The sequence below is a fragment of the Euprymna scolopes genome, chromosome 23 (assembly GCF_053919585.1).
Source record: "Euprymna scolopes isolate OS-2025 chromosome 23, ASM5391958v1, whole genome shotgun sequence".
NCBI classification, from domain to species: domain Eukaryota; kingdom Metazoa; phylum Mollusca; class Cephalopoda; order Sepiida; family Sepiolidae; genus Euprymna; species Euprymna scolopes.
The window spans coordinates 25,694,334-25,713,753 of record NC_136504.1 but is presented as its reverse complement, the minus strand read 5'-3'; the positions used below and the strand labels follow the sequence as shown (position 1 = coordinate 25,713,753).

General features: G+C 33.5%; 1 protein-coding gene across 1 annotated transcript in view; it reads left to right on the top strand.

The window, feature by feature from the left end:
* Positions 1–15,018, top strand: part of LOC145245809 (uncharacterized) — a 182,922-nt gene extending 167,904 nt beyond the window's left edge. The window contains exons 2-3 of the mRNA XM_080107457.1: positions 2,347–2,555; positions 11,766–15,018. Coding sequence (XP_079963583.1) covers positions 2,347–2,555; positions 11,766–11,850 — 294 coding nt within the window. The 3' untranslated portion in view covers positions 11,851–15,018. The remainder of the gene's footprint in view (positions 1–2,346; positions 2,556–11,765) is intronic.
* Positions 15,019–19,420: the final 4,402 nt, after the last annotated feature.

Sequence of the window (19,420 nt, the reverse complement as noted above, 5' to 3'; positions counted from 1 at the left end):
GGGACCATAGATTGAAGCTCAGTCGAACACTTTCCATGAAAATAACGATACAGCAGAAACAAACTCGCAACATCTCTTCTGTGAGATAGAGGTTGCAGCAAAGAGAAAAGGACATCTCCTATGAGGCTACGAAGTCTATTTTGAATTCTATCAAGGCAGGTTTAGTCCTTTCTAGCAGCTCCTGCCCAGATGTGGCAACAGCATTCCATCCTTGGACGTACCTGGCTCTTATATAGATAGAGAATTGCATCAGCAGTGAGATATCTACTGGATTGATAGAAGGATCTGACCATTTTTCCAGCAGCCTTGGCAACAGATTTGATGTACGTGTTCCATTTAAGATCAGGAGTAAAGGTCAAGCCCAGAAGCTTGTCAAAAAGTTCTTCATTCCCTTTATTCTTGTGGCAATTGTTTGATGACCCAGAAATTGAGGCTCGGCAAATGGAGCAGAAGCTGGCTTCCTGGCTGGGTTCGAATTTCATGACTAGCAGGAATTGTTAACCTACACTGATAATTGCGTAAGTTTGAAATACTAGTGTCTGTAGGTAAAAATTTATAATTATTATTTAATTATAATCATATATACTGGCGGAGGTGCCCGGCATTGCCCGGGTGTTTATCGATGTAAAAGAAAAAAAAATGTTTTGGTAGGCATGTAGGCTCAAACCCAAAGCCTTGAGGCGAAGGTGGAAAAAAAGTGTGAAACAACCTGACATCTTACCACTAGGCCACGACAGGAGAGGAAGTGAAAAGCATTATAATTTAACGATTAAAAAGTTAAGTGATAGGTGCATAAATTTAATGAGGTCAAACGTCACGCCATAGGGAAACTTAACTTTGGCTGTAAAATGTTGGGAAAAACCAGCCCCCACCCCATAAAAATGGGAGTGTTCAAATGAATAGCAATTGTCTGATATAAGGTGTTTCCCTCTGCATTGATCACACCTTATTGCTTTCTGGACGTCTCGGCACGAAAGGTCGAGAACACAACTTCATTTTCAGTTTTGCTTTTTTATACGGAAAAGCCAAAGAAACACGCGGAGAGTGAAAAAAATATCGCAAAAATAGCGTGTAAAAGTCGCCCGAATAAAAGATCCATGTGAGCTCCTTTCGTAAATCGGAGGTATTACAATCTAGAGAGCATATAAAAAGTTCTAAGAAACAGTGACCTCCTCCAAGTGCTCCCCCCCTCAAAGCCTTTGCCAGACATACACAAAAAATGCACACGCACACTAACACACATTTTGCCTCTTATATATATAAATAATCACTGTTTAAGAAGCATTTAGTATTCAGAATTGAAGATTTAACAGTTAAAAAGACCAGACAAATGCAAAATATATATATGTGTGTATATATATATATATATATATATATATATATATATATGTGTGTATATATATATATATATATATATATATATATACTAGCATAGGTGCCTGGTGTAGCCCGGGTGTTGAGATTCTCAAAAATTCAGAAATGAGGGTTAATGTTTAAAATGTGTGCAAACAGTTCAAAATTAAGATTAAAAAAAAAAACAACATAATTATAATCTGAAACAGTTATTGTAATTTCAATGAAAAAAATGGTCTTGTACAGTTTAGACTGTGCTGAAATATATAATGTTACGAGCCTGGACGCCCGGCATTGCCCAGTTGTTTGGAGGTGTGTGTTGAGCACAAAAAAAAAAGTGGTAGCAGGCAGGCAGGCTTGAACCCGTGCTGCGAAGGCAGAAAAGAAAGTGAAAGAAAATCTGACGTCTTAGCCAATATCTCCATGATACGATCGGAAGTCAAAAGCTTTGAAATTAACTGAAGTCAATCCAATGGTGACGATGACTTGCCATAATGTCAGCGAAAAAATCTACCTCTCCTTATACAAAATGGCCGAGTTTAAAGTAAAGGAATTAATGCTTTTGGCCAATTTTTCGATATTTGTTATCCAAGATGTTGAGCTTCAAATGATACCGATTTTGTCAGGATCCGTCACCTCTGTCGAAAGTTTCTGCAAGACATACATACATACGTACATACATTTAAACAGACAGGTGAGATTTATATTTAGGTTTCTTAGAAAGTCATTCTTAACATGTAAAGGTTTTGTAATTATTCTGTATTCTCACCTCCCAATTTAAAAAAATAATCAAAAGCTACGTTTGATTGCTGTGATTTCATTGGCTAAGCTTTTTGGTACCTTTCGACAGTTTGTGTAACCTTCCCAGAATATGCCGATGATAACACTGCCTCTATTCTGTATAAGTACCCAATATCTTTCTAGATTTATCCAACAAATTTTTTACCTGTGACATACTGAAAAAGCTTACCTGTTCCTTTATTTCTCTTGTAGCCCTCAAAATTAATGATGAATATTACCACTCAGCATTACCACTTCCAGGTGCGCCAATCAGATGGCAGGGGCTTCCTTGACCACCTGAATTCCGAAGACAAGACTCTGTTTGTCGCCCTCATCGTAATGGGCATTGCAGTGCCGTGTATATTCTTGTCAGTATTTGCCCTTCTCTGCATCCGTAAACACAAAGAAAAGAAAGCCAGAAGGTAAGCGCTGTACATCCATTTGATTTTCTTCATGTGTTACCGTTTTCTCTCGGTGAGAATCTTTTTTCTTTTTTTTTTTTTTTTTACAAAGGAGTCACCATTTGTCAAGGTCTGGAGGTCACTCAAGGATAAGGGTAATTGAGTGTACGGTAGTCATTGGATCAATACCGTAGTAATCGTTAGTAGTGGAAATTTGTAAATTGGATTACTTAAGGGGAACGGCTCATCAAGAACTTGTTCACAACATTATTGGAGTCATCTAGGAACCAGTGAAACAGAAGAGTTCCACAGGCATGCAGTTCTAAGAAAGCTTTGTTTATGGAATCTACATTTAAGTTTAGGTGCAGATAAAGAGTGGAGGAAATTATTGATAGTGGTTTTAGCTAGACGATTTTTTTTTTTCATAACATTTTGGCATGGTGGGGGCGGGGCCTAGATTTTTTTTCTTCACTCTAAACAATGCACGGTTATCTTTCAGATGCAAGGTTCCTTGTTTACTTGCGATTGTAACGATGTAAGATTCCGTTGTACGGAAGACCAAATCGGCCATAATTTAAATATTTAAATTTATTTACTGAATTTAAATATTTAAATTGATATACTGTTTAAATGATAATATACGTCTACGATGTTTTTATTGGCGCTTTTCTTCGTATTTTTTAATAACATTTTTTTGCACCATTTACAAGTTTTTTTTACAAATAATTTTTTTAATACTGTAATAGTAAAATTATTTTAGTAAAATTCTATATTGGATACGTTTTTTTTATGAAGTTTAAGTAAAAAAAGTTCACTTTTTTATTATTAAAAATACATTTCATGAAAACACTCATTATAAAATGTTCACGTTGTTTAATTAAAAGTTCTCAATTTTAATCTAATAGTTTTATAATTTTGTTATTTTGTTACAAATTTCTAATAAAGATTATTTTAATTTTAACGGTAATTTGGTTTTCATTATAAACTCCGTCATGTTAAAGGCTTGAAAATCACTTTAAATCAATTTTAATATTAAAAAAAAAAAAAAGAGAAATCAACAGGAAAAAAATCTCGTGTGAAAACATTACGAGATACTTTTTCCGTATAATTAATAAATGTATCTTTATTTTACTATTACAGTATTAAAAAAATTATTTGTAAAAAGAACTTGTAAATGGTGCAAAAAAATGTTATTAAAAATACGAAGAAAAGCGCCAATAAAAACATGATAGACATTTTGGCCGATTTGGTCTTCCGTACAACGGAATCTTACATCGTTAAAACCGCAAGTAAACAATGAACCTTGCATCTGAAAGATAACCCAATGCACTTGTATAAAGAGAGCGGACATTATATCTCAGTCATTTTGCACACACACCACCGCCATCATGTAACTCCTCCTTACTGTCAGTATTGTCACTGGAAAATAAGCATTTTTCTAAGCATTCTCGTTGCTTGTTATTAAAAGTACAAAAGACATTTTTTTTTATTTACATCTGATTGTGGAGGCACGCATAATTGTACGGATTCAAACAAACCATGACTAACGATCCAACTATTCTTATGAATAACACAACATGATTATGACTAAGGGCTACTATATAGGGAGTTGAGCAGCAAGATTATATTATATTCAAATTTCAGCATGTTAGTACAGTCAGGGAAGGAGAGAGGGAATTCCAAAGTCTAGCAGTCCAAGGGAAGAAGCTATTAAAGTAAAATCTTTTCAGCATCTAAAGACCTCTACAGTGAAGAAGTGAGATTTTGCCGCCTCAGCTGATCTGGCTGAAATTTTGTTTGGACCTTTGTTATGATAAGGTGCAGTGAACTAAGTATTATGGTATCCGTTTGATGCACAGTTAGGGATTAATAGGAATTATTTGCCACAGTACCACATTTACTCTTATTTTTTCTCAGAAACTACTGGTATGACCTGGCTGAAATTTTATATGGACCTTTACTATAATAAGGTGCAGCAAATTAAGTATGTTATCTGTTCAATGCATGATTGGGGATTAATAGAAATTATTATTTAATGCAAAAATGAGCACAAATTTAACCGTATTCAACCATCAATTTGACCTAAAGCACGCATTCTTAATGAATGGGCTATAATGTTTGCTTGTCTTTAATGGGGAAAAAGTTTTGTATTTAAAAGATTACAACAAAATTGTTAAAGCTCCATTATTTTATGTTGATGACCGAAAATATTAGTCTTTCTAAATCGGTGGGCTATAATACATACAACTGGGAACCGTTTGTCAACTTAATATTCCCATGAAACTTCCTTTTTTGTATGATTTTTGGAATAGGATATTTTCATTTCGGCATGGGTAGAATTTTCTTTATTTGTTTTTTTTTTAATATACATTAAAAAATAAAATAAAACCTGCACGAGTTATGTACTTTCAACAAAACCAATACGTAAAAAAATCATGTAAATTAATCAAGTAGTTTTATTTTTAAATTAGCAGGGTGGGGTGGGGGTGGGAGCTTTGCCTGGGTGTAAAATACACTTAAATATGATATCTTAATTTGTCCTTATTTCCTATATATTATTATAGAGTCATAATTTTAAAATTAAAGAAACCGTATTTAGCTAGAATCGAAACCTAACCTGTAGCATTCAAACCTGGTGACGTTACCTTTGTACCAACGTGACACGTATATGAATTGATTAAAAAAAATTTTAAAACTAAGATGAATGTACAAAATGCATAACGTTTTTTTTTTTTAATTTTGAACCATTTTTGACATGCTAAAGGCCCGTAAAAGAACAGCCCATAAAAAATTCAACCATTTGAGGCACCGAGCACCACTTTGCGATTTTTAGTTTCAGAAAAGATAGAGTTTGAAAATAAGACTGACAGACAGACATACATCTAGCCGTTTATATATTAGATAAGAAAATCAAATTTTATAAGTCTTCCCTATTCATTCCTATCAATCAATATACTTTACTGATTTCATCCTCTTTGATTAAACGTTCAACCATACTTATATTTGTTAAATATAATCATTTCGTTGTTAGAATCCTGCTTATTAAAGAACTAGCTGCCACCAGGCATTGTCTGGATGCAAAATACGCTTAAATACGATATTTTAATCTATACAGATTTGGTATCTATTATTATAAAACCAATACTCTATTGATTTATTATATTGTACCCAATATATAGTACTGAATTCAAAAGTAAGAAAAAAGAAATGACTTAAATGCCATTAGCTAGAATCGAAACCAAAACATGTAGTTCTCCAGCTTTAGTCGTTACTGCCCGATCTAAGTTCATAAGCACATAAAACCTTTTAAAAAAATAGTATCGTTAAAGATATAAATGTATATTTATACATGCTTAGAAATTACACTTGAAGTCGACTTATGCTTGCCAAGTTCCAATTTTTTTAAAATTTTAACCCCTTAGCAGCTATTTTTACCAGCTAAAAACCAAATCAAATTTATTCCACAGTTTCCCTATATATCAAGTTTCAAATATGTAGGCCAAAAATTGATGGAGTAGTTTGGTAGAGATCGTTCCTTACACAGACAGACAGACAGACAAGGTCATCTATAATATAAATTTCATCTGTCTGTTTAAATGTATGTATGTATGTTTGTATGTCTGCCTAAAACTTTTGACAGAGGCGACAGATTTTCACGAGATCAGTACTGTTTTGAAGCTCAACCCTTCGGACGACAAATATCGAAAAATTGGCTAAAAATATTAATTGCTTCACCCTTAACTTTTCTACAGGGAGGGGGGGTCATTCTTTTGCTGATATTTTCGAAAGTTATCCCCTCTTTTCGATTGACTAGCTTTAATTTAAACATTCATCACTTCCTGTTTGGCGATGGGTGCAACAGCAAAGACGTCACATTTCTTTTACATTCTTTTCCTCCTTTGCAGTACGGGTTCGAGCCTGCCCGTCTACTACTACTTTTTTTTTTTTTTTTGCTCAACACAAACCTCCAAACACCCGGGCAACACCGAGCATCCAGGCTAGTCTAGCATTATGCCCACGAAATGCTTTTTGCGTCGGGGTTCTCGCGTTGGTTAGATTCCGGGAGAAGGTTTTGCATACTTCCTAGATTGTAATACCTCCGATTCACAAACAGACATGGTCTCTATCTTTTTTTTGATTGAGTTTTAAAAAATTCCCTCGTTTCGAGTGTTTGTCTTTTTCATATAAATAAAGTGAAACTAATCGAATGCATCAACAACTCCCAGGCCTTCGAACCGGTTAGTATCTATTCTGTAATTGGTCCTTCGTGAATGTAGGGGAAGCCCTTCATACTGAGACAATTACTATTTATTTAGATACTGCCAGAGTGCCCCCTTTTGTGGAGGAGCTGATTTTCTCCAACATTAAAAACGACCCAGCGTCTAATTTGCTTTTGTGGGGAAAGCAATAAATAAAACGGCAGAAAGCAGGAAAGTTAACTGGCCTCTGGCCAGATTTAAAAGCAACGTTCATTTCTGTGCATGTATTACAACTCCTATGATTCTTAACTTGATTATCAACTCATTGATTTCACTATTTGTTATGGCGTAATGGTTAACAAGGAAGACTAATTACCCTACGTTTTCAAGTTCAATACCATCTCTCTATCTTTTTTTTTTAATTTTTTTTGTTTTGTCTTTGTGCCAATGTCCTCCACCCGGGCAAAATTAATTACCAACTTATTGAATTCACTATCCTCATTTTTTCACGTTATTTTTTCCTCCTTCACAGTACGGGTTAAAGCCTGCTTTTTTTTTTCTCAACCCACACCTCCAAACACCCGGGCAACGCCTGGCACCCCCGCTAGTTTTTATAATGTGCCAATTATGAATCCTAGATGAGAATAAAGAAGCCTTTCAAGAACTCAACTGTTTCAGTTTATAAACCAAAGTTTTATCTACACATCAAGTCATCATTACGAATTCAAAGGCTGAGTTCAACAGTGAGAAAATTAGTTTTTGTGGTACTTATTACAGTCAAATAATTACATAGTTGGCAGTAAACTGATGGACAAAGAGCCCCTGTGCTTGTGATAGGGAAGAGGGCAGTGTTGGGTAGATGGGGTGGTAAAAACCAGCAAGCTAACTGACTGACTAATTATCTTAGTCAGTTTTCAGGACTCTAAACCTAAGAGACGCAAGTAGAGAAGTCAGTTAAGGATGAAATAAGTCGAGCATTAGTTACTAAGAGTATCATTCTAACAGTAAAGCCTCCTATTTTCTTTTTTAACCTCAAAAATTGAAGAACTACAAAGATAGGAGTGGTACGATTTAAACAAGTGACCTTGACCTTTTGTGTTCTAGAATTTATTTTTCTACATTGTCACCACTATTCGCAATGCACTTTTGCCAGGAATCCAATGACGCATCGCTGCTTCTGATGCACGTCCATGACAGGGAGTTGCTTTCTTAGAATCTTATACTGTCAGTTTGGATACCAAGAGGTGCCATAGTGACTACCATCTCACAAGAGCTTTGCAACTGTTACAGGCCTCGGACAAACAACACCAGCATCCTGCCACCAGTCAGTCAAAGACAACAACAAGGCTCTTCCAGCACCAAAAGAAGACTTCCTAGCAGGCTCTGAACTCCCCCTAGAAAGCATGGGTAATACTCAACCGAGCCCAAAATAAAGGTTGCCAAAACATGGAAGAACCAGCACAAGTGGTGCTATGAATACTATACTTGGTATTCCTGTGGCACCGATGTGCAGACTATCGCACACATCCTCACAGACCGTAGCTTAAGCGAGACATACTTTTTTATTTTTTTTTTTACACAGTGGTCACCACTTATCAAGGCCCGGAAGCCACTCAGGGATAAGGGTTATTGCAAGTACATTACGTTAGTGTGGAGATGTGATGAAGTGTTTACTTAAGGGGGCGGTTCATTAGGAATTTGTTAACGTTGGACTTGAACACATCGAAGTTGTAGTTAGGTGGGAAGCAGGCAGACGGAACAGAGTTCCACAGGCGTGCAGTTCTAAGAAAGAAGCTTTGTTCATGGAATCTATGTTTTGATTTAAGCACAGATAAAGAGTGAGGGAAATTTTTCACAGTGGATTCAGCTAGACGGGTGTTTTTCGTGAAAGATTGGCGAGGGGGGACCAGACATTGGAGTTCAGACGAGCACCTGCCATGGAAATAATGATAAAACAAGGATAGGCTCGCAACGTCTCTTCTGTGGGAAAGAGGTTGCAAGGAAGAGAAAAGGGCATCCCCCACTAAGCCACGAAGTCTATTTTGTACTCTGTCAAGGCAGGATAGGCTGTTTTTAGCAGCTCCTGCCCAGATGTGGCAGCAGTATTTCATCCTTGGACGTACTTTGCTTTTATATAGATAGAGAATTGCATCAGTAGTGAGATATCTTCTGGAGCGGTAGAAGGATCCCACCATCTTTCCAGCGACCTTGGCAACAGACTTGATGTACGTGTTCCATTTCAGATCAGGAGTAAAGGTCAAAACCAGAAGCTTGTAAAAACACGGGGCCTCTCCCAGACGAGAGCCATCCATCCCAATTGATGCCAGATGGGGATCAGAGCGTTGATGATGTAAGAATAGGAGTTTGGTTTTAGATGCATTAAAGGTAACCAGCCACGTCTTCCCCCACTGAACCACGCGCTCGAGATCAGAGGAGAGAGAATCAGAGAGAACTTTGTCATTTACAGCCTTTGATGTGTTACCATAGATGGTCGTGTCATCAGCATAGATGTCAACGAATGATTTAAGTATGTGTTTAGGGAGGTCATTGATGTAGATCAGGAAGAGAGTTGGGCCCAGGATTTACCCCTGATGGACTTCAGCATTAATACTGCAGGCCTCTGATTTTTGTCCATCGACCACTACTCTTATGAGCCTATCGGAGAGAAATGATTTAATGATTGAGAAAACATTTCCAGTTATACCGTAGCTGGAAATCTTGTGAAGTAGACCCTTATGCCATACCTTGTTGAAGGCCTTTGATATGTCAAGAGCAATTGCCCTAGGAAGGAAGCCTTTGTTAAGAGATTCACTAATCCTGTGAGATATAACCGTTAGCACATCTGCGGTAGATCTTGCAGAGCGGAAATCATATTGTGTGTCATTAAGAAGGTTGTTTTTGCTGAGGTGGTTGACTATTTCTCTATTTAATATGGATTCCAGCAACTTACTCATAACACACAGGAGACATATTGGTCTGTACTGAGAGGAAGATGACTTATCACCTGAATTCTTAAATACAGGGCAAACTGATGAGGTCTTCCAGGGAGTCAGAAAGCACTTCTCCTTAAGGCAGCACTTAAACAGTTTGGTAAGTATGGGAGCAAGTTCTGGTTGAAGCTTTTTTAACACTATAATTGGGATGCCATCAGGGCCAGTTTATTTACTGGAATCTAGGTTCTTGATTAGCTTGGCGACCTCAGGCATGGATATTTGTATGTTACCTAGCTTGTTCTGTGTTATAGGAGGAAATATGGGGAGTTGATGGCCTTCGTCGCATAGGGTAGAATTAGCTGCAAAGTTCTTGGCAAATAGTTTGCCTTATCTGATGCTGACGAGATGACCTCTGGTCCATTGATAATGGTTAGGATAGAATGCACACTTCTGCTCAGGATCCTATTTGTTATTTGCCAAAACTGGTGGGAACCAAGCCGCTGATCAGCTACCTTGGATTTAACAGACTGGGCATATAGCTCTCTTGCATTTTTTATTACTCTTTTACAGTGGTTGCTGGCAGTCCTGAAAGCAGCTTTAGTCTCAGTGCATCTATTACATTGGTAGCTATGGAAAAAGTGATTTCTGTGCACGATAGCAGTAGCACATTCTGGGGAGAACCATGGCTGGCTGTTAGGTTTTTGTTGGAATTTTTTAGATGGTATGAATTGGTCTATGCCTACAATTAACTATTCGGTCAGATCTGATACTATAGAGGACACTTCCTTTTTAAACATGGAGTGCAGAGGTAAATCAGATATGAATGTACGGAAGCTATCCCAGTCAGCCATAGAGTATCGGTATACAGTACGGTGGAGGGGTACGTCTGGGGACTTATTACATTTTGTTTTTATCTTAACTGATACCACAGAGTGGTCAGAGGATCCTAGAGGAGAATGAACGGAACATGAACATAGCTCAGGGGAAGTTGAGAGAAAAAGGTCTAGGCGGCTTGCATATTGACCGGGTGTATCAGGCACGCGGGTGGATTCACGAACAATCTGAGTGAGGTCATAAGCAATGGCAAAATCATGACAAAACCTCCCCTCATCGTCTGTCTTATTTGAATGGGTCAGCCATTCCACGTTATGGACGTTGAAGTCACCGCAGATGTGGTGAATCTGAGGAATGCCTCAGACACTGTGTGTCAATGAATTTTGAGATGGAGTGAAACTAATATATATATATATATAATCGATATTTAATTAAATCTTTATGGATATGTGTTTTGCTGGCTACTCCATCTTCAATAACAACTCTAATAACTGTAATTTTAAAAACCACAACTCTAATAAATGTAAAGAATTACTGTCTTTTGAAAATAGAATTTACTGGTAAATATTTAAATACCAATAAAAATAATTGGTAATATTGGTGCTACAGAAAATGCTGAAAGGTTCCGAAATGCTGAGTGCCTCAAACCTAATACAAAAAATTATAAAGAAAACGTCTGTTTGCCATCATTAGTTAATTATTAAAAAAAAAATTAATATTTATCTTGATTTGAACAAAAAACTATATATATATAAAATGTTGTTTTGGTAAAGTATGTTTTCCAATTATATTTCACTCTTTGTGTATACCAGTTCTTTTTGCTTACAAGTATGGTAAATATAACAACAGAATAACTACACTATAGTTACATTCCAAGATCCAAATATTTATTTTATTTATTTTCATGCAAAACAGCTTTTTTAGCATGTTAAAATTTCGGTACATTTTTTTCCAGATCCGTTTCGTTATACAGAAACAAACAGTTATTATTATGTCAATACCGTCTCTTTTCGTGCATTTACTCTTCAGAAAAATGATAACTTCTTTACTTAGAGAGAAAAAATGCATGACAATATAATGTTGCAAGAAGAAAAATGTTGATAGAAGACTCAACATCATGTGTTTTTTTGTTTATCTTCATGTTATTCTTATATATATATATCATTGTAACTATTTTTTATTTTTTTATATAGTTTTAAAGGTTTAAAAAAAATTCCGAGACTATATATTATTGTGAACCTGTTTTGTTTTTGTCTATTTTTCAGAGCGGAGATGCTTTTACGGAATGCTCAAGAAGTTGCTGTGGATGATCCACGTCGGCCAGAAATGATTATGGATCACAGATACTGAAGAACTTTTATCCCCCTGCTTTCCCTTCAATCTGTTGCATGCTCGACAGATACGCAACCCACGGTGCTGCCTTCTTGATCACCTAATATACACCAATACATTAATATATATATATATATATTAAAGTTCAATACCTATCTACATACATACTTTAATTTTACTCCCAAATTCTTTCAGAGTAAAGTTTGGGAAATTTCAGAACGATATTAAGGAAATATTTTTCATATATGTTTTTTTTTTTTTTTTTTTCATTTTTCTTTTTTTTTAACTTTTTCCTAAGAGAAAATTTTATAGATTTTTTTTTTTTTTTTTGTGTTTGATGAACGAAGACGATTTGATATTTAAATATTTCTGATATAAGGATTTGAAAAAAAAAAAAAAAAAGGGTTATAGAGATAAATAATTTTCAGTGCTTGTCTAGAATTCAAAACCAAAGAGAAAGAAAAATCCATATACTTTGTGTACCTGTGACAGAAAGTTCATCAATTATTTTTATTTTTGAATAAGAAAACTAAAGTTTATGGCTACGACGCCATCTTGAAAACAAGTGAAATAGCTCCAAATAATTCAACCTTGTGAGATTTTAGAAAGCCATTCTTAACATGGGGAGGAAAGAGACATTGGAAAAACTCAGATCTGCTTAAAAATGATTTTCTTTATAAAAATAAAACTTCTTGATCGGTTTACATGATTTTTGGAATAAGATATTTTATTTATGTTATGGGTACGTGCATCGTACAGATTTTTCTTCATTTTTGTTTTTAATATAGGGGGAATTCTGGACAAGCACCCAATTTTTTTCTAAAACAATTTTTGAAAAAAAAAAAATGTCTAAAAGTATGTTTACATTAGGTTTGTTATCACAAATAATAGAAAAGTTTTTTTTTTCTACTATTTTTGTTTTTGTTTTTAAATAAAACTAATTTAAAAATAACTTAAAATCAAGAACAGAGATTCTTTAGATGCGTCCATTTACACATTTATTGATGGAAATACTATTTCAAACTTAACTGAACAGACAAAAATGCTTTTCCAAACTTCAACACGATCTACGGAGCCATTGTTCGCATCTAAAAAAAAAAAAAAAATCTGTTCACAAAGAAAAATTTCTTGCATTGAGAAAAAAAAAACTGTCTTCTCTAAAAACAGTTTTTCATTTAAAACCAGCAACAAAGAATGGATCAGCCCACAAAATGAAATTTAATAAATAATAATTCTTCCATCCTTTTCATCCTTTTCACATAATTTTTTTTTATTATTATTAATTTATAAACACGTAAGGTTTTTTTTTTCATTCTCAAACAGGGGGAGGGGGTTGGTGCAAAAGTAAGTATATAGCCATGTCACATCGGTGATATTAGTGAAAGCAATATATCCTAAAATAAAAATGCTTGTAATTTTGGTTATTTGTTTTTATTAAAATATATGTCCTTTTAATCATTTCCTTTTATTCTTGCAGTTAAATTAGCGATTTAATTCGAATATGTGAGAGGTTAGGGCTTATTATTACATGTGAATGCAACATTTGTTTGTATTATAATAAATGCAGTTAATAATATGTATGCGTTCCCCCACCCTTTTTAAGTACTGTATACCTAATTTTGCATCACCCTATATAATATAAAAAGAAAAATTTAAAAAAGACAATATAAAAATATATACTAATGCATATAAGTTTAATTGTTGATTCACTAGGGAGATTACATCAATTAGGGGTGTGGGATAAAAATGCTCTTTATACCTCGAAGCCTAATACTTTTCATAATCTCTCTCTTTTTTGCTCCTCTCAATATAGCAACATACACCTTCTCATATTAAATGTTGATGGATATCTTTCTACCTGGAATATATGGTGGGTTTTTCTTTTTTTGACAATGACTGAAATTAGAAGTCTTTTGTAAAGGTACACAACTCAGCTGCAGATAAAACTTTTAACAAAAACTGGTCTACAACAAAGTTTCACTACAGAATAGGAAACTCTTTCAGTTTTAAGAAAGGCGTTTGTTTTCATGGTGTTTGTGTTTTTCATGTTGACGTTTCTATTAAAGAGTCAACAGGAAAAACACAAGCACAATGAAAACAAACGCCATTCTTTTTTCGCTGACACTGTGGGAATAAACTAAATCTAGAGAGTACTCTAACTCCCAGCCCCAAGCATTGCATTACAGTTTGAATTCGTTTAAACAATTTTAACATGATGTAAAAGATTGTCCTAGATCTTTATGGATATCTGCGATAAATGTAAACTCCGATGATATTATTATAAGACCAAAACTCCTTCTCTCTCTCTCTCATTAATGAATGACAAAAGTCTATATTCTAAAGTTCATGATGTTGACCATCTTACAATGTATTTCTTTAATTTAGTTGACATTTAAAAGTCTGTCAACTGGATTAAAGGAATAAATTGTAAGATGTCAACATCATGAACTTTGGAATATAGACTTTTGTCATTCATTCATTATATTGCTATTGACCTTTTTAAATAAGGATTGGTATATATTATAAGGAAATAAAGCATATTTCCACAGTTATATATTTATTATTATTATTATTATTATTATTATTATTATTATTATTATCAATAACATTATGTATATATGAAAAAAAAATATTAAATAACAAATACTTGTTTTATGAGGCTTTGTTTTTCTTTTTTTATGTATTTCTTTTATTATTGATTTTGAAATCATTAATATATGGAACAAAGAACCCACAGAACTTATCATATACTCCAATTTGATACCAAGGTGATTATTCAAAAAACTAAAAACTAAGAGCCTCATAAAATTTTTTTTAAATGTTATTTGATAATATTTGCCTTCATGAAAACAAGCCTAAATACACACACACACACACACACACGCATATTGCACCTTCTGTAATTCATAGAATCTCTATTTAAAATTTCAAAAGAATGATTTAAATGGTTTCAAAGTTTTTCAATAAAGAGTTTGTGTTCCTCACTCTTCGAGGAGGAGCTCTGTATCTCAACACTCCAGGTAATATGTTTTCATAATGTACTGACACTCCTTAATTTATGGGCAAAAGTTATATTCCACAAAAGTGTACTGTGAATTGTTTGGAAGTTGTTATTCTGGATGAAAAATATATGCTACCTAAATCGGTCACATTTTTTTGTAAGCCACAATAAACTTGAACAAATTCTTTGTTTAGTTTTGTTGTTTTTTTATACTTTATATGAATAAAAATAAAATACAAACGATGGTTGGCGTTATGCTAAATGAAAAGGAAAACCTAAAATACGATTTATCTACTTTAGGTTTCCTTTTCATTTGCATATATATATATATATATATATATATATATATTATATAAAATATAAAGCTGTGTGTGTGTGTGTGTGTGTGTCTGGTCACGAATAGGCTCCTATATGGCTGACTATTATAGAAAACTGAACACATATAATGATAGAACATGTATCGAGACACAGGAATGGGTATGTTTGATCTGGCATAATGATGATTCATTAAAATTGTGGGGTCTGCATACGCACCTGGTTCACAAAGTATGGAAATAAAAAAAATTTTTTAAAAAAAACGTCTACAAGTGTTTTTGATATAGATAATATATATATATATATATATATATATATACATATTCAAAAAATGATTGATTATAGTTAAGTTTACTAATTTGGTAATTCTGTAACCTCAAGTAGAATATAAACATTAGTACTAATATTTATAGGATAGTCCCAACCAGATGAAAAAGCTCAATAAACCAAATAAGGAATAGAGCTTGTTATATAGAATATAAATTAAAACTCTGTAAATTAGGATAAAAAAAATGCATTATTCGACAAGGAACACGCAATGAACATTTAGAAAATTCCTTATTCCGCGGAGTTTCAAAGGATGCCTTCTTTTACTGCAGAGAAACGATATTAGCAAAATATTATTCGAAATTAAACTGATTTTGCTGTTTAGCACATCAATTGAAACGGCAACATATGTAGCGAAACATATTTGCATGAAAAATAATGGAGAGGTTCCTGAGAATGCAAAGGTGAAAAGGATATTTAGATAAAGTCTACATAAATCTATATGATGAGGTAATCAAGAATCCATGGCAGAGAGTGAGAAAGTGTTGTTCGAAAAGGATCAAGTAGTTGCTGTAGAAAATCTCAAGTGTAAGAGCTCATAAGAGTAAAAGGAAACAATCCAACACAAATTTAGTCCAATCTTATTATAAATTTATTTCAACCCTGTCTATTTTTTAACTCTTACACTCTGCTTCGTATTCAGCTCTCACACTTGAGATTTCCTTGCGAATCTAATTGGCTCGCCTCATCTGAAGATGCTTATACAGGGTTAAAATAAATTTATTATGAGATTGAGCTGTTTGTATTGTATTTTTTTTTCTTTAAATCCTTATTCAAATATATATATATATATATATACATTTTAAAAGAGTGTAGCCAACAATTGTAAGTTTTTAAGACTTTTATCATTTTTTAATATTTAAAAATATTTTTATAACGCATTTCAAGCCTTGTTCAGCTCTCCTCAGATATTTTTATATAAAGTTTTTTAAGGTAATGTCTTTTTGGAAAAACTTTATACAAAAATATCTGAAGAGAGCTGAAGAAGGCTCGAAACGCGTTATAAAAATATCTTAAAATATTAAAAAATGATAAAAGTCTGAAAAACCTACAACTGTTGATTGCTACACTCTTTTAAATATACATTTTTTCTGTCGTTGGAACTATACAACCATCACTTTTTATATATATATATATATATATATATATATATGATCAAAATTGATTAAAATAAAAATTGATTAAATTACAACATGTATTCATCCATTAAAAATTTCAAACAATTATAAGAAAGAAAAATCCTTAAACCATAAATGTTTCAAATATAGACTTTTTGCATCAGAGGCTAAACATTAGTAAAAGATGTATCGCTAATTAGCATGAATTTGAAAAAAAATTTTTGTAATTGTGAACTAAATGCATTTTCAATAAAATAAAATAATGAAAGTAAAAAAAAAAAATAAATAACAAATTAGTTATTGTTGATAGTTGTTGTAGCTAGACAGGTGCTTTTTGTGAAAGTTTGGCAAGGGAGGGACATAGATTGAAGCTCAGACGAGCATTTGCTATGAAAATAACGATAGGACAGAGACAGGCTCACAACATTTCTTCTGTGGTGAAAAGGTTGCAGAGAAGAAAAAGGGTATCACCTACAAGGTTTTGAAGTTCGTCAAAGTACGATATGGTGCTCAAAGCCGCTCCTGCCCAGATATGGCAACAGTACTCCATTTTATGACATATCTTGCTCTTATACAGGAAGAGGATTTAGATACATTCTGGGGCGGTAAAATGATGCAACCGTTTTTTCTGGTGACCTTTGTAACAGATTTGATATAAGTCTTCCATTCCAGGTCAAGAGTAAAGGTCAGACCTAGAAGTTTGCTAAAACAGAGAATCTCTTTTAAACAAGAGGCATTCATATTAATGTCTTAGTCCAGTTTTAATGCATTTATTTCTATTAGCATGTTTCGCTTCTTAACGTTTCCATAACTAATAACACACACACGTGTTTCATCGTAAACAACTGATGAACATTAGTACTATTGTTTGTTCATGCAAAGTAATTTTAGAAGGTTTCTTCAGTTAGCCTGACAACTTCCTTCTTGGAATGAAACACAAACGTTTCTGTGCAGGGTTGTATTCAAGTATGAAGCACTATTGAAATGATTATATATATATATAATCATTTCAATAGTGCTCCATACTTGAATACAACCTCGGCAGTAATATAGTAAACAAACTGCACAGAAACGTTTGTGTTTCATTCCAAGAAGGAAGTTGTCAGGCTAACTGAAGAAACCTTCTAAAATTACTTTACAGTGCATATAATGTTTATATTAACTTTCCAACAATTAAAGCTATTCATTTTTATTTACTACTAGCCGATTTACCCGAGCTTTGCTACGGATATATTTGTATTACACAATACTAATTGGCATTCTTTTGATATTTATGTAATTACAGGTTCGAAACCAAAACTTCTGAGTAAACGACATTTCTTGTTTTTCTTTTATTAGCTAATATGTTGATTGATTTTGAAGTTCCTGTTCTTGAAACTGCCACATAAAAAATGCCGTGACTGAAACATGGGTTTGTCAGATCAATTCCGATAACTATGAATGTTTGCCCTTGACTCTTATTAATGCTCATAGCAAAGCAGGGCCTCACTGGAAACTGCAGCCTCCGAAAAGCAAAGGGCAACTCGCTATCACTTGGCATCAGTGGAATTCTCGGAATGAGTACAGTTTGACCTTTATAAGCCCCAAATGTAATCATTGCTTCAATCAAATTGTTATGCAATCTAGTTACAACACATCTTGTTCCATTAGTTGTTTTTGGTGGCTCTAATGATCTTAAAATCATGATAGGACAACCAACTTTAACTTTTAGAAGATGGAAAGGCATTCCAGAAAGCTCAATTGAATTCAAGAACTCTGTAGGATATTTCACAGAATCATCTTCATCTACAGTAGTGTCAATAGATTTGTAAAGTTAAAATTAGATTAAATAGGGGTAAATTAGCAGTGATGATGTCAAAAATGTGAAAAAGATACCACTGGTAAAAATGTAAACGAAAGTTCTACATTACGTAGAAAAAAAAACTGTACAGGTCCGTTTTCAGTTTGTGTTGCTCCCAAAAATGTAAATTAGGATTTTTGCGGATAAACTATGCTTGGTTGTGTATATAAAAAGTACCCCATTTTTAATAAAGGAAGGACTTTCACATAAAAATTTAATAAACAAAAGATACGGCAAAAATTGAATTACACTTGTAAATCATATCTAAAAAATAGCACGGTTCGTAAACTGCAGAAGTACTAAACAGATAAAAACACCCGCATTTTTGTACTCCTGCAATTATTTTTCTTTGAGTGATGCTGAGACATAAAGCGACACCCCCTCCCCCCGAAAAAAAAACATAATTACGTCGAAACTCCCCCACACAAATATATATTATCAACTAAATCAATTACCCAGACAGGAAAACATAAGATCTTTCTCAAAAGAAAATCGAAGAAAAAAAAGTGAAAAAAAAAAAACGCGTAGGAATATATCTGATATAAAAAGCATTACTTTACCTTGTTTCTTTTTCAAAGTATTATGGAAACGATAATAAAATTCAGACAGTCAAGTGAATAGTTGAAAAATGATTTTAAAATCGTCTGTAGGAAATAAATTTTAACCTTTTGGTAAACGTGCTCACACCTTACAATGAATCGACATTTATAGCCGAGACTTTAATAGAGGGCTAATGATTTAAAATATTTTGTCGAAAAATAAAATCATCCTTAGCCTAATTATTTATTTTTTTTATCAATATTTGTAACTTTTACATTTATAGAAAATAAATAATTAAAACAAATCATTTTATCACCATATCTCTCGATTTGGTTAAAAACTATATCCGTTCATAACCGGAAGTGAAATATCAGTGAAAATTACTTAAAATGTGCCAGTTTAGCAAATAGTTCAAAATAACTTGAATTAAAATAATTTAACTAAATT